Raw genomic sequence first — 26,625 nt, forward strand, 5'->3', positions numbered from 1 at the left:
AAGATTTTTAAGGACTTACTCGAAATGCTCACTTCTCTTTAGGCTGTTTCCAAGGACTTTTCCATTTTCCAACTACAGTGTAGGGAACATAAGCATGGGGAGGGGAGTTGTTCACCTCCTATGGGACTTTCTATCTAAAAGGTGAGATTTTCCAGTGGCTTTATTTGGCATGAAAATCATTTGGCATGATTTTCAAAGCTTTGTCAAAATCTCTTTCATTTCCTTTCCTTGTTACTGAGTTTCACGTGTTGATCAGGGGAAGGAGATTAAATTAGGAGTCTCTTAGCAACCAGAGAGGCTTATTTGCTCTCCCCACAGACTAGCTATGCTGCTCTGTCATCTAAATAAGTGCTTTAATTTTCTAAAATGAATTAAGATGGACCCTTGCATCCTATCCTGTTCCACTCGCTCGTGTTTGTGTAAGCTTTAAAGCACTTGGCTCTTTAAAACCAGACCACAAAGGCGATGCTTACCTTGTGCATCTTATCTTCAGGGCTAGGATTCATCATGAGAGTTTGTTCCCCGCCTGTCCCCGCCCCATCAGAGTGCTAGGGTTAATGAGTGTGGCTGTTCCTAGGCTTGTTTTTCTTCCCTCATAAGTGGAAAGACAAAGTGTGATTACCCATTCATTAGGAACCACCGGGGACTAGAACCCACCCATGTGACATCCCTAAGGAGAAAGGGATGACCTTCCCAGGCCCCCACCTGAAATGAAACCAGAAGCCTGGATGCTCCCTTTCCTGTGATCCCCTCATCGTCTCTGCACCTGCCCAAAGTTGTGGCAGAAGTCTCATGCTGAGGTCTGAGGCACTTATCCATCCTGTACAACTGTTCTGATGAGTCTAAATGATACTTGAAAGTAATGAATTGCCCAAATTTTTGTTACCTCCTGAATGGATAGATGAAATGTGGCAATCCATACATTGGAATATCAATCCTCAACGTAAAGGAATAAAGTACTAATATGTGCTACCAATTGGTTGAACTTGGAAAACATGATTTCAAAGACAAGTACCCAGTCACAGAAGACCACATGTTATACAAATCCATTTATATGAAAGATCCAGGATAGGCAAGTCTATAGGAGAAGAAAGTAGATTAGTGGTTGCTTAGGACTGCCAGGGGGCTTTCAGGGTAGCTCAGCTGGTAAAGAATCCGCCTGTAATGCAGGAGACCCTGGTTCAACTCCTGGGTCGGTAAGTCCCCCTGGAGAAGGAATAGGCTACCCACTCCAGCTACCCTAACCCTAACCCTTGGGTTTCCCTGGTGGCTCAGACAGTGAAAAATCTGCCTATAATTTGGGAGACCTGGGTTTGATCCCTGGGTTGGAAAGATTCCCTGGAGGAGGGCATGGCAACCCACTCTACCATTCTTGCCTGGAGAATCCCATGGGCAGAGACACAGCACAGCATAGGACTGCAAGGGGGAAAATGGGAGGGTGGGAGAGGGAAGGATTGTGGGGAAACAGGGAGTAATTGCTAATAAAGACAGGGTTATTTTTCGTGTGTGTGAAAATGTTCTAAACTTGATGATAATGGATACGTAACTTTGAATATGGGAAAATACTAAAAGACATTGTCTTCTACGCCTTCCAGAGGTAAATTGTGTGGTGTGTGAATCATCTCCATGAAATCGTTCTGCGTTTGTTTCTGGATTTCTGGCTTCTGCAGCTTACCCCATCCCCTACTCTGCAGCAGCTGGACAGGGCGTGTTCCCCGGTCACCAAAGTACCCGTCCAGCTCAGAACACTCAGCTACCTCGCTGGCCTGACCCCTCAGGCCTCTGAGCTTGCAAGTTTTGGTAGAAGATAGGCCCCCCAAGAGGTCACACAAAATAAGCTGGATTCTTTGTCTCCTTCCCTGCTGGGGACCAGATCATATTCCATGTTGAAAATACAGTTTTGAATGTCTGTGAATTCGGTTAGATATTATTCAGATCATCCTTTTCTGTGTATGAGATGCATGCACTGACATAGCACAGCATCCAAAGAAGCTACCGTGTTTTCCAGAACAATCACAGAGAAGTTGTTTTTTTATGTAAAATATCCAAACCTCTTGCTAGAGAAAGATGATCTGTTGGGAAGAGGGGGGAAACCAACAGAAAGAGTGAAGTGAATAGTTACCTCTGTCATCTGAAGGTAAATGGAATTGTTATGAGGACTTGGGGCTCAAGAGGCATAGGGGCTTCTGGAGTTTTTCTACAGTGTATGAGACAAATGAAATAGTACCATAGAGAACTGAGAATTATACAATAGAAGTCAATTAAATGAGTCTCCTCCATGAAAATGGTCGTGGGAGCTGTTCCCTGATGTTAAAAATCCACAGACCGCTAGGTTGAGTGAAACCGTGAGAGACTCTTGATGCCATACTGACCTGAAGTTCCAGAAACCTAAACACTGGGTTAAGGGAGGCACTGGAAGGTGAATGATGAAAAAGTGGGAGTAAGTTAGCTTTATGCTTTTAGTCTTTGAAAGTTGTTCTAAAACTATATATATTTAAAAATCATCGAATGAGGCAAAGTATATTCCTTGAAACTTAGCATCTTGGGATCTTAATTGATGTAACTCAGGACAAAATGAGGCTGGCATACATGGACCATGTTTCAGTGATAATAACCTTCTTTAAATGTGAGCTCCCTTTATTTCCTTCTCCTACAATCAGTGAAAATGTAGGTGTGGCAAATGAGAGTAAGGCTCTTGGGAAAGGTAGGAGTGAGTGGTTGTTGGGAGAAAAGGCCCTTACTTTATGTTCTTCTTTGCTGAAAGAAGTCGTCTATTAAAGAATACAAGGCAGTCGTCCCAGGGAGCTTGGTGTCATCGTTTCTATGACCCCAGGGCTGTCCTTGGGGCAGCTGCGGGTGGCTGGGGGGACGGAGCAGGGTTGTACGTGGACGCTGTGATTTCTTGCTCATTTCCCTTTCCTCTGCCCATTTCTTGCCCCCTCACTCCCAACCCCCTTTTCAAGATCTCTCCTTGGGGAAACCTCTCCTTTCTAGGAGTGGCAGCTGCTCTGAAGAGACTGCTGCTTCCTTGGAGAACATTGGGTCCTCACAGTAGCAGAGCAGTCATCCCAGACTGTTCGTGAGGAGCCTTCAAAGCCCATGACGTGTAGCCCAGCTGTATCAACTTGTTTTCTATTCTGTGTAGTAATACAAATTTGAGAAAATAGTAGGTTAAACAAAGTTAACAGATTTTCCTACTCTAGGATCTCAGAGCATGAATATGATTACGAGTCTCATAAACCTCCAAGGTGAAGATATTATATTAATATGTGACTCTTTCCAGGTTGTGTTTGACCATGGAACACTTCTTGCCAACTGCCAAAGTAATGATAAATATCCCCAGTTGTTCAAACTTGCTTTTTACTTTCAATCGAATTTTTATTGAGCAGTGGGTTTTTTCTATTATAGAAAATTATCTTTATGGCTTTAATATTTAAGTCTAATGTTTGAATGAATCTATTTCTTGTGAATTCTTCAGTTTCCAGTCCTCAGTTTCCCTGCTCTACTTCCATCTCTAAAATGCTCACTACCCTAATGCTTAAATGTTCCAATCAGTTACTCAAGTCTTTAAGAATTTTTAGGGTATAAGAAAACATGGATTCTTTCCTTCAGAAAATTTAATATAGGTTTTGTTCATTTTGTAAATTAAGGTACATATGTGCCAAGCAATGATAGATACAGACATGATGAGGAATGTTATTTTCTTACTTTAGATACATAGTTTAAATATCATATACTGATGATAAGTCTGATTGCTGCTGATAGATCTGATTGCTCAGATCTATTCAGGATCTGAGATCAATGAAATGTAGATGCTTTCAGGTTTCTAGATCTGCCTTGTTTCTTTGTGTCCATCAATGTTTAGAACTGAAAGCATTTAGCCAAGATGTTCAACTATGAATTTGTCCCCTTTAGAACATTCTTGAAAGTTGGATTGACATGTAAAGATGATGCTGGAAGTTTTCTGTTGCTTTCATGAGTTCTGTTTTCAGGGGCACCTCATGAACAAGGCTTTAAATGTTTCTTCCTTCTTTCTAGGTGTTTACCAAACCTCTGAGAGTGGTTGAGGGAGGTCAGTGCGTCATCAGCACAGAGCATGTCCTGATTTCTGACGAGGACACCGAACCGGACAACGTCCACCTCTCCTTGCAGAGTCTGCCTCAGCATGGAACGGTGGAGCTAGATGGAATCCCTCTAAACACAGGGGCCACGTTTTCTTGGGGAGACCTCCAGGCCTTAAAACTTAGGTTAGAACATTTCCTGGATTTTTTGTTTTACATGCTTTGGCTCCCATTTGAATCAATTGTGAGGTAATGTAAGAAATTTATTCAATTCTTGCAGGAGTAGCAACATGCCACCTAATACATTCAAGGGGCAGTTGAACATTAGAAATAACAACCCTTTAGTTTTCCCTCCAGACATTTTTTCCCCCCTCTGGCTTGTTGTACTGATGGGAATGATATTATGAATATTTGAACAACAACAATTGAATTGCCATGAATATTAAATTTGCTGCAACAGCATATATCACAAAGGGTAGCAGTCATACTAGATGAATTGAGTCTGAGCTAATCTATAAAGCTAATCTACATAGCTGAGTTTGGCTTTCAGAAAAGCCAACTTCATAACCCCGGAAATTCTGGGATAGAATTCTGCTGATTGATGTCTTTAGTGTGACTTTTTAATCCATTCTACTGGGGAGGTGATTTGCAGGCAAATAAGAATGGTAGATTAGGTAGGCAGGACACAGCCTAGTGGTTGGGCCTCTTACTGTCAGGGACGGAGTAATCCCTGCTTCATAGTTCTGTGGTGGGCCTATAGTATTAATAGTTCCCTTCACCTTGAGGATGTTCCTTTCCTCTGCCTAATGTCATTTTGTAAGACACTTAAAAAAGAAAAATATCTAGTAAAACTCTTTCTCTGTAAAATAATGCAAGATACTCAAAAGCAGTTGTCAGGTAGACAGACATACTGGTTAATCTCTCACTTGCACAAATTCAAGGTGGGCAAACTAGAATTTTGATCTTTTTGATTAAGTATAGGCCTCAAATGCTTAGTTTTGCATTTGGAAATTGACAAAGAAGGGGGATTTGTGTTCAGGAAGAGCATTTTCATCCAGAAGTTTAGTTACACTTTTATTTACAGCTTCTGATATCTTAGGCTCTTTTCACTACTCTTATTTTCATTAAAATTTTTTCTCCCTCCCACCCCAAGATCTCAGCTCTTTCCTACCCATTAGAAAGAGAGCTCTGTTTAGGTAATTCTTTCTAGGAAATGAATGATGGATAGAAAAAAGGTACCGATATTGCCAGCACATAGTTCAAGCATTCTTGAGCTATAGTTCAAGCTTTCTTCTAGAGACTTGAAATTATGCTTTGTTCATTAAACTTCACAGCAACAAAACCTGATAAGGTAGATGGTTCTGTTCTCATATGATAGTTGAGTTAACTAAGGCACAAAGAGGTTAACTAAGGTCACCTAGCAAGTTTGTGGAGGAGTCTGGTTTTAAAAGAAGTTCTGTTTGATTCCATTGCCATACTTTGGAATGTGTACTCCTAGACCTATTTGGCCCTTTAAGGATAATAGCATGGTTAAAGTTATTTGAATTAGCACGTTATCACATGTCAGTCTACTTTTGATCAGGGAGCGTGACAAAATAAAGCATAGGAGGCAGTGCTGGAAGGGAAACTGGAGGTTGGAGGTGGGCTTTCTCCACCACTGGAATTGAATCCCTAACTGGTGCATGAATGAGTCAGTATCAGACATATGGCTCAGTTCAACAATTATTTAAAACTTACAGTGTATCACTACAGTAGACTGGAGAGTGAATGGAAAGCCTAGAATTAGACAATTACTTTAGGAAACTTGACTGGAGAATGAAAAGAAAATAGTGTCAAGAATAGATCAAGAAAACAATATTTTTAAGTCTGAAGAGATTCAAGAATCTTCTTAGGTTGAGAGGGAAAGACCTAGTCATTGGCCAGAGGGAAATGGCAGGAGAGAGGTAGTGAGTCATTCATAGATGAGGTTTCAGGGCAGAGCTAAACTGATTCAGAGCACAGAAGGATTAGCCCTGAAAGTGGGGGAGGAGGGAGAATCACCGAAACCCACTCATTGTCCCACTTCTGCGTGTCACTGCTCAGCCTCAGGGTCCCGTTGGCCCCAGGCAGTGTTTTCTGTATGTAGGCAGAGCTGTATCCACTGCTTCCCATTTTTACAGTGACAACTTAAAGGGCTGCTTTTTGATTTGGGGACAAGTTATGAATGCACAGAACACATCTCAGGTGGAGCAATTTTACCATCAAGGATGCTTGAATATTTTTGTAAGTGGCTTCAAGATTATACTGGGAGTTTGGTTATATATTTATTTGATTGAACATAGGGCCCAAACCATGGAAAAGCTCCTGTGACAATCTCAGTGCACTCACACTGTGGCCTTGAGTGATTAGTGACAACTGTCATCCCCACAGATATCAGCATGATGGATCTGAGGAATTTCAGGATGATATACTACTGCAGGTCACAGATGGCACAAATGCAGCTGAGTGTGTTCTACACGTTGAGGTATGTAGTAAGTTTCCTCCTTGGTTCATATAGAAACAAAGTTTTGGGTTTGGAATCTTCTTAGGGTTCTCTGATAGAAATGAAGATACATGGACACCAAAGCAAGAAGGTGCCTGTTCATGTCTTGGAATGTGTCAGGACAGGCAATAGAGAGCAAAAATATATTGGGGAAATGGGCATACTGGTTTCTTACTCCAGTCCATTTAAAGATAGAAATGCTCTGCCCTCAAACTCAGAGACTTAATTGAAGAAGCAATTGGTTCCATAAATTATTTCCAATATTTTTGACCTATAACATTCAAAAATATTTATTTAGCAGTTGGATGGGTTAGGCTAGCATCATGGGGGTTTTTCCTGTTGTGTGCTAGGAGCCATATCCGTATGTACAATGTGAGTTTTTGTGAATTCCTGTACTGTACATTCCCCTGGCCTGTTTGAGATGACTAATTTCCCCCTTCTGACAAATGAAAGAAAATCTGCACATAAAGGTTGAGTTCATGCTCAAAGGCCTGATGGGAACCCCTGAGTTTCTTTGTCGAGTGGCTATCCACGTCCACAAACATAACTCACAGGTTATGCAGATATTTATAGTTAGTGACAAAGGAAAGTCTTCAGAAGACTTACCATGCTTCTTAAAGACCCTCTAATTATTCTTACTGTACCAAATTCTATTTCTGTTATAGTTGGTCAGATCTTTGTGGTATGAAATTATTGTTAAAGGACATAATAATGTGTTTGCAAGATACTTTACAGTTAATAATTAATTTAGAATGATGACGCCCATCTAGTGTTTTTAAAAGTACACAGGAAAGGAATTATCTTTATTTTATAGCAAAGGTCTGAAAAAGTTCAATGACTTGTCAAAAGCCATTAACTTGACCATGTAGACCTGGGCTGACCTCTGCACTGGTCATCAGGCCAGCATTCTTTCTTCTTCAAGACTGCCACAGAGCTCAGTTCACTGCTGCTAATGGAGGTGATGGAATTTCAGTTGAGCTGTTTCAAATCCTGAAAGATGATGCTGTGAAAGTGCAGCACTCAGTATGCCAGCAAATTTGGAAAACTCAGCAGTGGCCACAGGACTAGAAAAGGTCAGTTTTCATTCCAATCCCAAAGAAAGGCAATGCCAAAGAATGCTCAAACTACCGCACAATTGCACTCATCTCACATGCTAGTACAATAATGCTCAAAATTCTCCAAGCCAGGCTTCAGCAATATGTGAACCGTGAACTCCCTGATGTTCAAGCTGGTTTTAGAAAAGGCAGAGGAACCAGAGATCAAATTACCAACATCCGCTGGATCATGGAAAAAGCAAGAGAGTTCCAGAAAAACATCTATTTCTGCTTTATTGACTATGCCAGAGCCTTTGACTGTGTGGATCACAATCAACTGTGAAAAATTCTGAAAGAGATGGGAATACCAGACCACCTGACCTGCCTCTTGAGAAATCTGAATGCAGGTCAGGAAGCAACAGTTAGACCTGGACATGGAACAACAGACTGGTTCCAAATAGGAAAAGGAATATGTCAAGGCTATATATTGTCATCCTGCTTATTTAACTTATATGCAGAGTACATCATGAGAAACACTGGACTGGAAGAAACACAAGCTGGAATCAAGATTGCTGGGAGAAATATCAATAACCTCAGATATGCAGATGACACCACCCTTATGGCAGAAAGTGAAGAGGAGCTAAAAAGCCTCTTGAGGAAAGTAAAAGAGGAGAGTGAAAAAGTTGGCTTAAAGCTCAACATTCAGAAAACTATGATCATGGGATCTGGTCCCATCACTTCATGGAAATAGATGGGGAAACAGTGTCAGACTTTATTTTTAAATAAATAAGCCTGGGCTTATCACCCTGTTCTCTACCTGTTAAAGAAAAGTGTCAACATAATTTCATGTATATCTGTTGTAGAGTTGTTAGCCTGTTTAAATAGCAGAGTGACCAGGGCATACATACATAGTTATATTTGTACATTCATTTATCCCATTAATGCCTAATAAGTGCCATCTATATGCCAGGTCCTATGCTGAATGCTTGGGCTATGATGATGAACAAGATAAATATACTTTCCTCTTCCTGTGGAGCTTATGGGCAAGGGAGGAAGGTGGGCTTTAAACCGATTATCAGTGAAATAATTATTTAAAATATGGATGTGTTCTACAAGTCAACAGCGTACTGCTACTGCTGCTACTACTAAGTCGCTTCAGTTGTGTCCGTCTCTGTGCGACCCCAGAGATGGCAGCCTACCAGGCTCCTCTGTCCCTGGGATTCTCCAGGCAAGAACACTGGAGTGAGTTGCCATTTCCTTCTCCAATGCATGAGAGTGAAAAGTGAAACTGAAATTACTCAGTCATGTTCAGGCTTCTCCGTCCATGGGATTTTCCAGGCAAGAGTACTGGAGTGGGGTGCCATTGCCGTCTCCAAACAGGGTACTAAAAGTGGGTAAATGAAGAAAGTTTCTAAGTGAGTCTCAGTTGTCAAGAAGTTTTCCTGGAGGAATCCATATGGAACCTAAACATAGAGGAAGCCAAGTAAAATGTTAGGGGAGAACATACCAGGCAAGGGACAGAGTGAGGATGCAAAGATGGAACAAAGACCTGATGTGTGTGGAACACAGTGTCTTGGGGGTAACAGTGGCGTGGAATGGAGTGACAAAGGCACCCCATTGTATGAGATGAGGTCAGATGCCCCAGGAAAGTCCCTAGGAAGCCAGTGAGGTTTCAGTGATAAAGATTCTGCCTGGGGACATCTCTGGTGGTCCAGTGGTTAAGTTGCTGCCTTCCAATGCAGGGGGCATGAGTTCAATCCCTGGTCAGGGTGTTAAGATCCCATATGCCTCCTGGCCAAAAAAACAAAACATAAAACATAAGCAATATTGTAACAAATTTAATAAAGACTTAAAAAAAGAGAGAAAGGCTCTACCTGCAATGCAGGAGACTCGGGTTCCATCCCTGGATCAGGAAGCTACCCTGGAGTAGGAAATGTCAACCCACTGTAGTATTTTTGCCTGGAAAATTCCATGGACAGAGGAGCCTGGTGGGCGACAGTCCACGGGGTCACAAAGAGTCAGACATGACTAACCATGCACATGCACCCATGCACAGAATGGTGACTTGATGAAAGCCACATTTTAAAAAGGTCACATTGGGGACTTCCCTGGCAGTCCAGTGGTTAAGAATCTGCCTTGCAATGCAGGGGACATGGTTAGGGAGCTAAGATCCCACATCAGTTCAGTTCATCTCAGTTGCTCAGTCCTGTCCAACTCTTTGTGACCCTGGGGACTGCAGCATACCAGGCTTCCCTGTCCATCACCAACTCCCAGAGCTTACTCAAACTCATGTCCATCGAGTCGCTGATGCCATCCAACCATCTGATCCTCTGTTGTCCCCTTCTCCTCCAGCCTTCAATCTTTCCCAGCATCAGAGTCTTTTCAAATTAGTCAGTTCTTTGCATCAGGTGGCCATAGTATTTTGGAGTTTCTGCTTCAGTATCAGTCCTTCCAATGAATATTCAGGACTGATTCCTTTTGGGATTGACTGGTTGGATCTCCTTGCTGTCCAAGGGACTCTCAAGAGTCCTCTCCAACACCACAGTTCGAAAGCATCTATTCTTCAGCACTCAGCTTTCTTTATGGTGCAACTCTCACATCCATACATAACTACTGGAAAAACCACAGCTTTGACTAGATGGACCTTTGTCAGCAAAGTAATGTCTCTGTTTTTTGATATGCTATCTAGGTTGGTCATTGCTTTTCTTCAAAGGAGCAAGCGTCTTTATTTTCTTTCTTTTTATTTTATTTTATTTTATTTTATTTTATTTTTTTTAATTTTAAAATCTTTAATTCTTACATGTGTTCCCAAACATGAAACCCCCTCCCACCTCCCTCCCCATAACATCTCTGTGGGTGATCCCCATGCACCAGCCCCAAGCATGCTGTATCCTGCGTCAGACATAGACTGGCGATTCAATTCTTACATGATAGTATACATGATAGAATGCCATTCTCCCAAATCATCCCGCCCTCTCCCTCTCTCTCTGAGTCCAAAAGTCCGTTATACACAGCTGTGTCTTTTTTCCTGTCTTGCATACAGGGTCATCATTGCCATCTTTCTAAATTCCATATATATGTGTTAGTATACTGTATTGGTGTTTTTCTTTCTGGCTTACTTCACTCTGTATAATCGGCTCCAGTTTCATCCATCTCATCAGAACTGATTCAAATGAATTCTTTTTAACGGCTGAGTAATACTCCATTGTGTACATGTACCAAAGCTTTCTTATCCATTCATCTGCTGATGGACATCTAGGTTGTTTCCATGTCCTGGCTATTATAAACAGTGCTGCGATGAACATTGGGGTACATGTGTCTCTTTCAATCCTGGTTTCCTCGGTGTGTATACCCAGCAGTGGGATTGCTGGGTCATAAGGTAGTTCTATTTGCAATTTTTTAAGGAATCTCCACACTGTTCTCCATAGTGGCTGTACTAGTTTGCATTCCCACCAACAGTGTAGGAGGGTTCCCTTTTCTCCACACCCTCTCCAGCATTTATTGCTTGCAGATTTTTGGATCGCAGCCATTCTGACTGGTGTGAAGTGGTACCTCATTGTGGTTTTGATTTGCATTTCTCTGATAATGAGTGATGTTGAGCATCTTTTCATGTGTTTGTTAGCCATCCATATGTCTTCTTTGGAGAAATGTCTATTTAGTTCTTTGGCCCATTTTTTGATTGGGTCGTTTATTTTTCTGGAATTGAGCTGCATAAGTTGCTTGTATATTTTTGAGATTAGTTGTTTGTCAGTTGCTTCATTTGCTATTATTTTCTCCCATTCAGAAGGCTGTCTTTTCACCTTGCGTATATTTTCCTTTGTTGTGCAGAAGCTTTTAATTTTAATTAGATCCCATTTGTTTATTTTTGCTTTTATTTCCAGAATTCTGGGAGGTGGATCATAGAGGATCCTGCTGTGATTTATGTCTGAGAGTGTTTTGCCTATATTCTCCTCTAGGAGTTTTATAGTTTCTGGTCTTACATTTAGATCTTTAATCCATTTTGAGTTTATTTTTGTGTGCGGTGTTAGAAAGTGATCTAGTTTCATTCTTTTACAAGTGGTTGACCAGTTTTCCCAGCACCACTTGTTAAAGAGATTGTCTTTACTCCATTGTATATTCTTGCCTCCTTTGTCAAAGATAAGGTGTCCATATGTGTGTGGATTTATCTCTGGGCTTTCTATTTTGTTCCATTGATCTATATGTCTGTCTTTGTGCCAGTACCATACTGTTTTGATGACTGTGGCTTTGTAGTAGAGCCTGAAGTCAGGCAAGTTGATTCCTCCAGTTCCATTCTTCTTTCTCAAGATTGCTTTGGCTATTCGAGGTTTTTTGTATTTCCATACAAATCTTGAAATTATTTGTTCTAGTTCTGTGAAAAATATGGCTGGTAGCTTGATAGGGATTGCGTTGAATTTGTAAATTGCTTTGGGTAGTATACTCATTTTCACTATATTGATTCTTCCAATCCATGAACATGGTATATTTCTCCATCTATTAGTGTCCTCTTTGATTTCTTTCATCAGTGTTTTATAGTTTTCTATATATAGGTCTTTAGTTTCTTTGGGTAGATATATTCCTAAGTATTTTATTCTTTTTGTTGCAATGGTGAATGGAATTGTTTCCTTAATTTCTTTTTCTACTTTCTCATTATTAGTGTATAGGAATGCAAGGGATTTCTGAGTGTTGATTTTATATCCTGCAACTTTACTATATTCATTGATGAGCTCTAGTGATTTTCTGGTGGAGTCTTTAGGGTTTTCCATGTAGAGGATCATGTCATCTGCAAACAGTGAGAGTTTTACTTCTTCTTTTCCAATTTGGATTCCTTTTATTTCTTTTTCTGCTCTGATTGCTGTGGCCAAAACTTCCAGAACTATGTTGAATAGTAGCGGTGAAAGTGGACACCCTTGTCTTGTTCCTGACTTTAGGGGAAATGCTTTCAATTTTTCACCATTAAGGATAATGTTTGCTGTGGGTTTGTCATATATAGCTTTTATTATGTTGAGGTATGTTCCTTCTATTCCTGCTTTCTGGAGAGTTTTTATCATAAATGGATGTTGAATTTTGTCAAAGGCCTTCTCTGCATCTATTGAGATAATCATATGGTTTTTATTTTTCAATTTGTTAATGTGGTGAATTACATTGATTGATTTGCGGATATTGAAGAATCCTTGCATCCCTGGGATAAAGCCCACTTGGTCATGGTGTATGATCTTTTTAATATGTTGTTGGATTCTGATTGCTAGAATTTTGTTGAGGATTTTTGCATCTATGTTCATCAGTGATATTGGCCTGTAGTTTTCTTTTTTTGTGACATCTTTGTCAGGTTTTGGTATTAGGGTGATGGTGGCCTCATAGAATGAGTTTGGAAGTTTACCTTCCTCTGCAATTTTCTGGAAGAGTTTGAGTAGGATAGGTGTTAGCTCTTCTCGAAATTTTTGGTAGAATTCAGCTGTGAAGCCGTCTGGACCTGGGCTTTTGTTTGCTGGAAGATTTCTGATTACAGTTTCAATTTCCGTGCTGGTGATGGGTCTGTTAAGATTTTCTATTTCTTCCTGGTTCAGTTTTGGAAAATTGTACTTTTCTAAGAATTTGTCCATTTCTTCCACATTGTCCATTTTATTGGCATACAACTGCTGATAGTAGTCTCTTATGATCCTTTGTATTTCTATGTTGTCTGTTGTGATCTCTCCATTTTCATTTCTAATTTTATTGATTTGATTTTTCTCTCTTTGCTTCTTGATGAGTCTGGCTAGTGGTTTGTCAGTTTTATTTATCCTTTCAAAGAACCAGCTTTTGGCCTTGTTGATTTTTGCTATGGTCTCTTTTGTTTCTTTAGCATTTATTTCTGCCCTAATTTTTAAGATTTCTTTCCTTCTACTAACTCTGGGGTTCTCCAATTCTTCCTTTTCTAGTTGCTTTAGTTGTAGAGTTAGGTTATTTATTTGACTTTTTTCTTGTTTCTTGAGGTATGCCTGTATTGCTATGAACTTTCCTGTTAGCACTGCTTTTATAGTGTCCCACAGGTTTTGGGTTGTTGTGTTTTCATTTTCATTAGTTTCTATGCATATTTTGATTTCTTTTTTGATTTCTTCTGTGATTTGTTGGTTATTCAGAAGTGTGTTGTTCAACCTCCATATGTTGGAATTTTTAGTAGTTTTTCTCCTGTAATTGAGATCTAATCTTAATGCATTATGGTCAGAAAAGATGCTTGGAATGATTTCAATTTTTTTGAATTTATCAAGTTTAGATTTATGGCCCAGGATGTGATCTATCCTGGAGAAGGTTCCATGAGCACTTGAAAAAAAGGTGAAATTCATTGTTTTGGGGTGAAATGTCCTATAGATATCAATTAGGTCTAATTGATCTAATGTATCATTTAAAGTTTGCGTTTCTTTGTTAATTTTCTGTTTAGTTGATCTGTCCATAGGTGTGAGTGGGGTATTAAAGTCTCCCACTATTATTGTGTTATTGTTGATTTCCCCTTTCATACTTGTTAGCATTTGTCTTACATATTGTGGTGCTCCTATATTGGGTGCATATATATTTATAATTGTTATATCTTCTTCTTGGATTGATCCTTTGATCATTATGTAGTGGCCTTCTTTGTCTCTTTTCACAGCCTTTGTTTTAAAGTCTATTTTATCAGATATGAGTATTGCCACTCCTGCTTTCTTTTGGTCTCCATTTGCATGGTATATCTTATTCCAGCCCTTCACTTTCAGTCTATATGTGTCCCTTGTTTTGAGGTGGGTCTCTTGTAAGCAGCATATAGAGGGGTCTTGTTTTTGTATCCATTCGGCCAGTCTTTGCCTTTTGGTTGGGGCGTTCAACCCATTTACGTTTAAGGTAATTATTGATAAGTATGATCCCGTTACCATTTACTTTATTGTTTTGGGTTCGGGTTTATACACCCTTTTCGGTTTCCTGTCTAGAGAATATCCTTTAGAATTTGTTGGAGAGCTGGTTTGGTGCTGCTGAATTCTCTCAGCTTTTGCTTGTCTGTAAAGCTTTTGATTTCTCCTTCGTATTTGAATGAGATCCTTGCTGGGTACAGTAATCTGGGCTGTAGGTTATTGTCTTTCATCACTTTAAGTATGTCTTGCCATTCCCTCCTGGCCTGAAGAGTTTCTATTGAAAGATCAGCTGTTATCCTTATGGGAATCCCCTTGTGTGTTATTTGTTGTTTTTCCCTTGCTGCTTTTAATATTTGTTCTTTGTGTTTGACCTTTGTTAATTTAATTAATATGTGTCTTGGGGTGTTTCGCCTTGGGTTTATCCTATTTGGAACTCTCTGTGTTTCTTGGACTTGGGTGATTATTTCCTTCCCCATTTTAGGGAAGTTTTCAACTATTATCTCCTCAAGGATTTTCTCATGATCTTTCTTTCTGTCTTCTTCTTCTGGGACTCCTATAATTCGAATGTTGGAGCGTTTCATATTGTCCTGGAGGTCTCTGAGATTGTCCTCGTTTCTTTTAATTCGTATTTCTTGTTTTCTCTGATTCATTTATTTCTACCATTCTATCTTCTATTTCACTAATCCTATCTTCTGCCTCCGTTATTCTACTATTTGTTGCCTCCAGAGTGTTTCTGATCTCATTTATTGCATTATTCATTATATTTTGACTCTTTTTTATTTCTTCTAGGTCCTTGTTAAACCTTTCTTGCATCTTCTCAATCCTTGTCTCTAGGCTATTTATCTGTGATTCCATTTTGATTTCAAGATTTTGGATCATTTTCACTATCAATATTCGGAATTCCTTCTCAGGTAGATTCCCTACTTCTTCCTCTTTTGTTTGGTTTGGTGGGCAACTCTCCTGTTCCTTTACCTGCTGAGTATTCCTCTGTCTCTTCATCTTGGTTATATTGCTGCGTTTGGGGTGGTCTTTTTATATTCTGGTAATTTGTGGAGTTCTCTTTATTATGGAGCTTCCTCACTGTGGGTGGGATTCTATCAGTGGCTTGTCAAGGTTTCCTGGTTAGGGAGGCTTGTGTTGGAGTTCTGGTGGGTGGAGCTGGGTTTCTTCTCTCTGGAGTGCAGTGGAGTGACCAGTGATGGGTTATGAGACATCAAAGGTTTTGGAATAATTTTGAGCTGCCTGTATATTCAAGCTCAGGGGAGTGTTCCTGTGTTGCTGGAGAATTTGAGTGATATGTCTTGTTTTGGAACTTGTTGGCCCTTGGGTGGAGCTTGGTTTCAGTGTAAGTATGAAGGCATTTGATGAGCTCCTATTGCTTAATGTTCCCTGAATTCAAGAGTTCTCTAATGTTTTCAGGCTTTGTATTTAAGCCTCCTGCTTCTGGTCTTCAGTTTTTACAGTAGCCTCTAGACTTCTCCATCTATACAGCACCGATGATAAAACATCTAGGTTAAAGATGAAAAGTTTCTCCACATTGAGGGACACTCAGAGAGGTTCACTGAGTTACAAGGAGAAGAGAAGATGGAGGGGGTAGTTAGAGGTAACTGGAATGAGATGCGGTGAGATCAAAAGAGGAGAGAGCAAGCTAGGCAGTAGTCACTTCCTTATGTGCGCTCTATAGTCTGGCCCGCTCAGAGGTATTTACGGAGTTATACGGGGAAGAGGAGAGGGAGGAAGTAGACAGAGGTGACCAGGAGGATAAGAGAGAGGAATGAGAAGGAGAGAGACAAATCCTGCCAGTAACCAGTTTCTTAGGTGTTCTCCCCTGTCTGGAACACACAGAGATTCACAGAGTTGGATAGAGAAGAGATGGGGGAGAAAAGAGACAGAGGCCACCTGGTGGAGAAAAAGGAGAGTCCATAGGAGAAGAGAGTGGTCAAGCCAGTAATCTTGCTCTCAGGTAAACTTGGGTAGTGAAGTTTGGGTTTTTAAATGAACATAATTGACAACAAAAACCTAAGAGCAAAGGTTAAAAATCTAGAGTAGAGGTTGGATTTTCAAAAATACAATATTAAAGAAAAGAAGCAGAAGGAAAAAGCAGGAAAGAAAGAAAGAAAAAAAAACCAAGAATTATTAAAAAAAACAAGCAAACAAAAAAAACAAAACAAACAAACAAAAAAACCCCACCAACAACCATCCAAAGGCTATATATGGTGTTTGCCTTAAAAAAAAAAAAAAAGTCTTTTTTTTTAAAAATAGTAATAATAGGTTATATTAATAAAAATTAGAGGAGAAATAGAAGATTTAACAATTAAAAAAAAAGGTTAGAAAAAAAAAAGAAGAAAAAAAAAAAAGGAATGATTTTTAAAATAGTAAAAATATATCTGGCTCTTCTCTGATGTTTTGGGCCGTGTGGGATCACTTCCAAGGTGGTTCCCTCTGTTTAACTTCTTCCGTTTGCTGGTTTTTCAGGCTCACTAGTTCAGTCGCGCTGTGGGGAGGGGGAATGCCGCAGACAAATAGCGCTGTCGTGTGCTCACAGTGTCACAGCCCCGCTTGACCTGTCCCTTCTCGCGGCGCACAAACCGCTCTGGCTCTACGATGCACAGCCGGGAACCGTCTGGGGCCGGCCCTAGGCTGCGTGCACTTCCCGGTCCAAGCCGCTCAGGTTTGGCGCTCAGGCAGCCCCTCAGAGGCACAGATTCGGCTGGGACTGCGCTTTGTGCCCTTCCCAGGTCCGAGTAGCTCAGGAGTTTGGCGAGCGTGATCGCCGCGGCTTGTCACCTTTTCTGTCGCTGCTGCTCAACTTTCTGGGTGGACCGCTGGCATCCCCCATGAGGCAGATTGTGACTGTCCAGCACCCCCAGAAGTCTTAGCAAAGAAGCCCGCTTGCAGTTAGGTAAGTAAAGTCTCTCCGGGTCTGCAATTGCCCCTTTCCAGTCCTTACGGCTCTGGCTGCCTGTCCCCGGCGGGGGATGATCTGCAGCCGGCTTTTTCCGTTCCGTCCTTTGTTCTGTGCTCGGTCCTGGCGGCGTCTTATGTTGGAGCTTTTCGTGCAGTAGCTATCACACAGTCTGGTTTGCTAGCGCAAGTTAGATCGTTCTGGTTGCGCGTGGGGCGTTCCTGCCTGATTCTTACAAAGCACTGCAGCGCGCGCCTCCCGCACGTCCCTGCCCTGCCCCCACTTCCCAATGGCGGATGCAGGCGTCTGTGCTGCTTTTCCGCTGGGGGAGTTACTGTTGGGCTTGTAATCTCTTGGTTTTAATTATTTCTTTATTTTTCCTTCCTGTTATGTTGCCCTCTGGGTTTCCAAGACTTGCCACAGACTCGGCAGGGAGAGTGTTTCCTGGTGTTTGGAAACCTCTCTTCTTAAAATTCCCTTCCCGGGACGGGCTTCCCTTCCCGGGACGGAGTTCCCTCCCCACCTCCTTTGTCTCCTTTTTCGTCGTTTATATTTTTTCCTACCTGTTTTTGAAGACAATGGTCTGCTTTTCTGGTTGCCTGCTGTCCTCTGCCAGCCTACAGAGGTTGTTTTGTGGAGTTTGCTCAGCGTTGAAATGTTCTTTTGAGGAATTTGTGAGGGAGAAAGTGGTCTTCCCGTCCTATTCCTCCGCCATCTTTATGCTCCTCTCGCTTTTTCAAGCGTCTTTATTTTCATGGCTGCAAGTCACCATCTTCAGTGACTTTGGAGCCCCTAAAAATAAAGTCTCTCACTATTTACATTGTTTGCCCATCTATTTCCCATGAAGGGATGGGACCCGGTGCCATGATCTTCGTTTTCTGAATGTTGAGTTTAAAGCCAAGTTTTTCACTCTCCTCTTTCACTTTCATCAAGAGGCTCTTTAGTTCTTCTTCACTTTTTGCCATAAGGGTGGTGTCAAAGTAGAGAGAATATCATAATAAAGTCCCATGTATCAATCACCTCATCGTAATAACCGTTATCATTTTACCATATTTCCTTCATGTATTTTCTCTTTGCTGAATTGTTTTAATGTAAGGCCCAGGTGTCATGTCTAGCTTCTAAATGCTCCAGTATGCCTCTGAAATTAAAGATGTTTTCACTCTAGCTTTGTCTTGTCATTCACCCATCAACTCAGATTTCCTCACTTTGAACTTGGACTATGCTCCTTTTCCTGTCTTACTTCCTTACTGTGTGTCAGCAGAAGAAACTCATTGAATAAGCTATATATTGTAGGCACTGTGCTCAGCCTGGGAGTATAGAGATGAATAGCATAATATCTCTACTCCAAAAAAGTTGGGACCTAATGGCGCTCAGAGAAGTCCTCCACGGTCTGCCAGCTTCTCATCATGCCTATATGCCACCTTTGGATAGCCATTTACTTGGTCTGTTCCTTTTGGCTTTATTGACTGTGCCAAAGTCTTTGTGTGGATCACAACAAACTGTGGAAAATGCTTAAAGAGATGGGAATAATAGACCACCTTTCCTGCCTCCTGAGAAATCTGTATGCAGGTCAGGAAGCAATAGTTAGAACTGGACATGGAAAAAATGGACTGGTTCCAAACTGGGAAAAGAGTACGTCAAGGCTGTATATTGTCACCTTGCTTATTTAACTTCTATGCAGAGTACATCATGTGAAATGCTGGGCTGGATGAAGCACAAGCTGGAATGAAGATTGCTGGGAGAAATATCAATAACCTCAGATATGCAAATGACTCCACCCTTATGACAGAAAGTGAAGAAGAACTAAAGAGTCTCTTGATGAGAGTGAAAGAGGAGAGGGAAAAGACCCCACATGCAGTGGGGCAACTAAGCTCACACACTGCAGCTACTGAAGCCCATGTGCGGCAACAAAGACCCAGCATAGCCAAAATAAAAAATACCAATTTTTTAAAAAGATCATATTGGTTGAAGTGTGAGGGAGGGAAATAAAGGGTTGAGGGTATTCACAGGCCAGACTTGATGAATAAATGTGCAGCATACAGTTGTGAACTCAGAGGAGGACTGTCCTTTATTCCTATTTAGAAAGCATACTTTTTCAAATTTATACAAAATCTTTTAAAGTTTTGGACAGTCACTGCAATCTCTCACGTTGCTTTTCTTTCCTTTCTACTTAAGGGGTTTATTTTAATGACAGTAAGAGAAAAATGTACTACCATGTTGAAAACTGGTACTGATTTAACAGTTATGGAGTTTCAGAATTAACTCAAAATGTTTGAAATGCAGCTGCTACTTATTATATATCCAGAGAAACTTCCTGGGTGGCAGGAAGTTGAAAGGAAAGGAGGGTTTTGTAATCACCAAGTAATTTGAAATATAAATAACTTTGATGTGGTAAATGTAAGTGCTCAGACCATAAGGACTAGGTTTCCTCCAGAATATGCATGGATTGGACAAAGGAGGATAGGGGCTGGGGTGACAGACGCTTTATATTGCATTTATTTTTTGTCTCTCTAGAAACAAACGAGAGCGTTGGGTCCCAAACCATAACCATACTCCCCCATTCCCACCTTAAATGTCTCTCATATGGGTCATTTCTTCCAAGATGGTTCATATGGGGAAAATTAAAAGATACAAACAGCTTGGCCAAATTCCATAGCTATTGTTTTGCGTGTCTGGAAGACTGAAAAAGTCTGTTATTCCAATTATGAGCAATGAGTTACCAATTGGACAATTTGTCATTGCTTTCTTTTTCTCAAAAACATGCATTTTTCACACACCCCTGCTTAGGTGTTCCCTGTAAATGATGAGCCACCAGTGCTAAAGGCGGACCTCATTCCCATGATGCATTGCTCCGAGGGTGAAGAGGTGGTCATCACTTCTGAATACATTTTTGCTACTGATGTGGACAGTGATGATCTGAAGCTGATGTTCGTGATTGTTGGAGAACCTCAGCATGGGACTGTGAGGAGAGCTGGGGTTAGGGTACATCAATTCTCTCAGGAAGATGTTGTCGCAGGGGCTGTGACATACAAACATACAGGTAAGTGACAGCATTGTGGTGAGTCTGGGCTCGGGTGAACAACATTACAGAGTCTTAGCTCACTTCTTGCTGTGGGCTCTGATAATCTCAGTTTTAATGCTTGTTTCCATTAAAACCAGAGAAGCTGCAGCAGGAGCCCATGTCCTATTTTTCAAATATGATCACGATATTCAGCAGTATTTCTAGATCTCTCAGTAATACAGTGAATTTCACAGAAAGAGCAAGTGTTATTGCTGCTATGTTCCTGATGCTTCCACATAGGCTTTCAATTCACTCTGGCTTGTCCCCATCCCTATTATGGTCAATTTGAAGAAGGCTATCTGGCCATCCCACTCTGGTTCCATATATCATACCAAAAATGCCTGAAGTAGGCTCCCTAAGGTAATTATATTATTAACTTGAGAAATTTTCTGATTATCAGCTAGTTCCTAAAAAGTAACTGGTCTGCCCTTTGAGTTCTTGAAGAGCAAAGGTGATGTTTTATGCTTTGCGTAACTTGCCCTCAGCACCTGACAGTCGTGAACACAGATTGGAAATACAGTAAATGCTTGTTTGTTAGCATTGTAGTTATATTTCTGGCATTGCATTATATTGCTATCTAGGTGGCATTTGTTCCTTATGTAAAATATTCATGTAAAAAATGTTGTCAACATCTGAAATCTACAGATCATGGTGGTATGCATAGTAGGCTCAAAGGAGTATAATCCAGACACTAAGATGAACCCCACTCCCATGGGAAGATGATAGTAACACCTCTGTCCTTCATGACATCACTACCCCTGCCAAATCTGATTTCTGGTTTGGGGGCACTTCCTCAGGGATAATGCCGTGGACTTCCTCTAACTAACTTTTATCACACTCCATTACTGTTTCATGTTTACTCATCCATATGCCTCGCTAACCTAGATTCCAGGGGGAAGTATGACTGAGTGTGCCAGGCCAGGTGAGTGGTACAGGAAATAAGAGGTGTCAGAATTCAAATCTTTTTATTTGAAAAAACAGAGAAAGAGGATACAAGCAGTGATGTGGGAGGGAATTCAAGGAGGGGAACTGAGATGGCTCAAGTTTAATTTGGACATGGGGGAAAACATTTTGAAATAATATTTTTAAATGTACTTTGGAAAAAAACAAAACAGCTTATTAGGATACCAGTTGCCTTAGGGCCAGTTAGTATGACATACTTTAATCACTCCACTAGACATCTCTTTGCTTGAAATAATATCTCTTTATCCTCACTCTGTTAAGTCTTTGTTGTTGTTGTTGAATTGGTAAGTCGTGTCTGACTCTTTGCAACCCCATGAACTACAGCATGCCAGGCTTCTGTGCCCTTCACTTCCTCCTGGAATTTGCGCCAATTCCTGTCCATTGAGTTGGTGATGCCATCCAACCATCTCATCCTCTGACACCCTCTTCTTCTCCTGCTTTCAATCTTTCCCAGCATCAGGGTCTTTTCCAATAAGTGGGCTCTTCGCATCAGGTGGCCAAAGTATTGGAGCTTCAGCATCAATCCTTCCAATGAATATTCAGGGTTGATTTCCTTTAGGGTTGACTAGTTGATCTCCTTGCTGTCCAAGGGGCTCTCAAGAGTCTTCTCCAGCACCATAGTGGGAAAGCATCAATTCTTCCATGCTCAGCCTTTTTTGTGGTCCAACTCTCACATCTGTACATGACTTAGAAAAGGTTTTGTTAGCTCTTTCCTTGTCCTGAGAAGTATAGTCCACTTACTCAATGTCTCTCAATGTCAGAGTTCGCAAATAGGTGCTTCTTTTTGATTTTCCCACACAGACTATCAGAAAAGTGATCTAGAGACCGATATTATGGTTACATAATTTTAACATCTTTGAAAGGCTCATTTGGCATAGATACATTATGGGTGAGATGAAACTATCTTCCCTTCAAGCCTGTGCCTTGTTCCAGGTACTAAACAACAAGTAGATATACGTATAACTCTCGTTTAGTGTGATGGTCATATAAGGGAGTGTTAACACATTTTTTTTTTCTTCAAAGACCTAGTAGGACACTGGTGTGAATTCTTTGAGATAGATATTTTTGTTATGTTAATAAATTAACAGAAATACTGTATTCAAAAAATGTTTTATTTGAATGATACTTTTGCTTGTAATGTTCACTCAGTTACTCGGTAGTGATTAGCACTGTTCTGGAATGAGTAATGGCACCCCACTCCAGTACTCTTGCTTGGAAAATCCCGTGGATAGAGGAGCCTGGTGGGCTGCAGTCCATGGGGTTGCTAGGAGTCGGACATGACTGAGTGACTTCACATTCACTTTTCACTTTCATGCATTGGAGAAGGAAATGGCAACCCACTCCAGTGTTCTTGCCTGGAGAATCCCAGGGACGGGGGAGCCTGGTGGGCTGCCGTCTATGCCGCACAGAGTCGGATACGACTGAAGCGACTTAGCAGCAGTAGCAGCAGAATGATTAAAGAGAAACTCAGAATAGGAGCTAAAATTTCAGTGGCCCTGCGCTTGCCTCCATACATTGGTTATCAAGATTACCAAAGAACAATTGTTGTTGTTGTAGTTTTAGTTGCTTAGTTGTGTCCAACTGTTTTGCAGCCCCATGGACTGTAGCCTGCCATGCTCCTCTTGTCCATGGGATTGTCTAGGCAAGAACACTGGAGTGGGTTGCCTTTGCCTTCTCTAGGGGATCTTCCTGGCTAGGGGTTGAACCTGCATCTCCTGCATTGCAGGTGAATTCTCTACTGCTGAGTCACCAGAGAAGCCTGATAACAATTGTATCACCATTATTTTGTTTATTTATTTATTTTTGTGATTATGAAAACAATATATACTCATTACAGAAAGCATAGAAAATTATGATAAAATTTTGAAAAATCACCTTATTTACCTCAGAAGGATAATCACTGTTAACATTTCAGTATTACAATGTTTTCTTTTCCTTTTTCTAATTGTAATTTTTAACATAGTTACGATCATGTTGTATGTGCAATTCCTTTTTTCATTTAGATTCTCATCTAAAAATGTTTATTAAAATGTTATTAAATGTTACAAAGTTATTGTAACCATGTTTTAATCATTGAATAATATTTTATGATATAAAATTATTACTAATTTGCTATTCTCCAAACATTAAATATGAGGCCATTCAAAAATTATTTAATAAATAGCAGTCCAGTTAACTGTTTTCAGTATAAATTGTATCTTTAGACTGTATCTCATTTCAAGGTAAAGAATTCTTCGACCCATTTTGTAGCCGTTTTTTTTGTGGCTTAACACTCAGCCAACTTTTCCAGCTCTTTCTATGAATGTCTCACATGCTTTTCTTATATTGAAATTACAGTTACTGAATGTACTATGTTCGGTCTTTTGGTTAAGCTGTTTTCATTTCCTAGAATTATTTTTCCATTCTTCTTCCCCACTCCCTCTTCCTACACATCTTCTTGCCCATCTCCCAGTTCTCTGCCTTATTTGCCTTATAAACCATTCATTATTTAATGCTCAGTACAAAGTGAGCAGGGCCATCTGGAAAGATTTCTCTGACTTTCCCTGGCATGTGCTTTCTGCCCCCCATGCCATCATCAGCCTATGCTCTCATCCTTCTTCACCCTCAGCACCTAATGTGTAATAATCAGGCTGAGATAGATGAATGTTCCATTTAATACGTTAAAAATGGCTAAGAGTAGCAATTTCATATGGTTCCACTTAATATATACACACATCTGTGATAATCTAACCGGACTTCATTTCTTTCCCTCCCATTAGACTGTGTCCCCTCCTGACATATAGTAGGTCTTTGAACATTTGATATTTTTTGAACTGTCTTGACATTTTCACCATGTCTGTCTTTCCCTCCGCTGGAGCACACAGAACACTAATTTTCACACAACAAGCATTAAAGAAGTATTTATCAAGTGAGTATTGCATAAAAAGCTTTATGCCAATTAACTTTTTTATAAATATGGATAGATGAGTGGTTTCTTTCCCCAACTTTTCCTAAAGTAGAAGGCTGATTGTTTAATTTTAATGTCTCAACTTTATTCTTTTTAAAAAAGTAAGCCCAGTCTTCTCGTTCTTTAATCCTTTGATTACTCAATAATATTTTGAATATTTCCTTGTCTGCCATTTTTTTTATTGGAATATAATTGCTTTATAATGTTTGTTAATATCTTCTGTACAGTGAAGTGAATCAGCTGTATATATACTTATATCCCCTCCTCTTGAGCTTCCCTTCCACCCCAGCCCTCCATCCCACCTCTCTAGCTCATCGCAGAGCACCAAGCTGGGCTCTCTATGCTATAAGGAAGCTTCCTACTAGCTATCTGCTTTACACATGTAGTATATGTATGTCAACGCTACTTTCTCAATGAGCCCCACACTCTCTTTCCCCTTCTGTGTCCGCAAGTCTGTTCTGTACATCTGCATTTCTATTCCTGCCCTGCAAATAGGTTCATAAGTACCATTTTTCTAGATTCCCTATATATGCATTGGTGGTGTTGTTCAATTGCCCAGTTGTGTCTGACTCTTTGCAACTCTATGGACTGCAGCACGCCAGGCCTCCCTTGTCCCTCGCCATCTCCTGAAGTTTGTTCAAGTTCATGTCCATTACATCAGTGATATCATCCAGCCATCTTATCCTCTGACTCCCTCTTCTTATGCCCTCAGTCTTTCCCAGCATCAGGGACTTTTCCAATGAGTCAGCTGTTCATGTCAGGTGACCAAAATATTGATGCTTCAGCTTTACCAAAAGTCCTTTGAATGAGTATTCAGGGATGATTTCCCTTAAGATTGACTGGTTTGATCTCCTTGCTATCCAAGGGACAGTTAAGAGTCTTCTTCAGCACCACAGTTCAAAGGCAGTAATTCTTTGAGGATCTGCCTACTTTACAGTCCTGCTCTCACAACTGCGTGACCACTGGGGAGATCACAGTCTTGACTATATGGATCTTTGTCGGCAGAGCAATGTCTGCTTTTCAACACACTGTCTAGGTTTGCTGTAGCTTTCCTGCCAAGAAGCAATTGTCTTCTTATTTCATGGCTGCAGTCACCATCTCCAGTGATTTTAGAGCCCAAGAAGATGAAATCTGGCACTACTTCTGCCTTCACCTCCTTCTCTTTGCCATGAAGTAATGGGGCCAGATGCCATGATCTTGATTTTTTTAATATTTAGTTTTAAGCAGGCTCATCACTCTCCTTCTTTACCCTCATCAAAAGGCTCTTTACTTCCTCTTTGCTTTCTGCCATTAGAGTGGTATCATTTGTATATCTGAGGTTGTTGATGTTTCTCTTACCTATCTTGATTCCAGCATATATGCTGGAATTTCTTATGATGTGCTCAGCATATAGGTTAAACAAACAGAGGGACAGCAGACAGCCCTGTTGTACTGCTTTCTCAATCCTGAACCACTCAGTTGTTCATACAGGGTTCTAACTGTTGCTTCTTGACACGCATACAGGTTTCTCAGGAGACAGGTAAGATGGTCTGGTATTCCCATCTCTTTAAGAGCTTTCCACAGTTTGTTATGATCCACACAGTCAAAGGCTTTGGTGTAGTCAATGAAACAGAAGTTGATATTTTTCTGGAGTTCCCTTGTTTTCTCTTTGATCCAGTGAATGTTGACAATTTGACCTCTGGTTCCTCTTCCTTTTCTAAACCCAGCTTGGATGTCTGGAAGTTCTTGGTTCATGTAATGCTGAAGCCTGGCATGCAAGATTTTAAGCAGGACCTTACTATCATGGGAGATATATGCATTAATATTTTTTTTTTCTTTCTGATTTACTATACTCTGTATGACAGATTCTAGGTTCATCTACATCTCTACAGATGACCTATTTTTGTTCCTTTTTATGTTCTGTGTCATTTTTTTAAACAGGTGTAATAATTCCAAGTACAAATGCTCTATAGATTTGACCAATGTGTCCTGTGAAAAGAGAAGTTGCTCCTGATCTTTTGTGCCCTAGTCTCATCAAAATTTGAAACATAATTGCTTCCCTCTTGATACTTTTAGAATAATGTATGAGAATTATCCAAAGCACATCTACATAACTTTTCTGCCCCCTTGGATAGTAAGCATTCCTACTTCTGTGCTGTTCATTAGTAATCCAAGAATAGCTTGTCCTATTTACTGATGAAGTATCTAGTCCTGATATTTTCTTCCTTCTTCCTCTCATGACTTAAGTTGGGACCATTTTGAATCCCATAGATGCGAGCTCTCAAGAGTAAAAAGAA

At 40.5% G+C, this 26,625-nt stretch overlaps 1 protein-coding gene across 1 annotated transcript in view; it reads left to right on the forward strand.

Annotated features, from left to right (window-relative positions):
* FREM1 (FRAS1 related extracellular matrix 1) overlaps positions 1-26,625 on the forward strand; it is a 157,132-nt gene that overhangs the window by 53,459 nt on the left and 77,048 nt on the right. Inside the window, exons 13-15 of the mRNA XM_068974274.1 lie at positions 4,039-4,247; positions 6,471-6,564; positions 20,166-20,418. Coding sequence (XP_068830375.1) covers positions 4,039-4,247; positions 6,471-6,564; positions 20,166-20,418 — 556 coding nt within the window. The remainder of the gene's footprint in view (positions 1-4,038; positions 4,248-6,470; positions 6,565-20,165; positions 20,419-26,625) is intronic.

This window comes from Capricornis sumatraensis, chromosome 6 (assembly GCF_032405125.1).
Source record: "Capricornis sumatraensis isolate serow.1 chromosome 6, serow.2, whole genome shotgun sequence".
Taxonomy (NCBI): domain Eukaryota; kingdom Metazoa; phylum Chordata; class Mammalia; order Artiodactyla; family Bovidae; genus Capricornis; species Capricornis sumatraensis.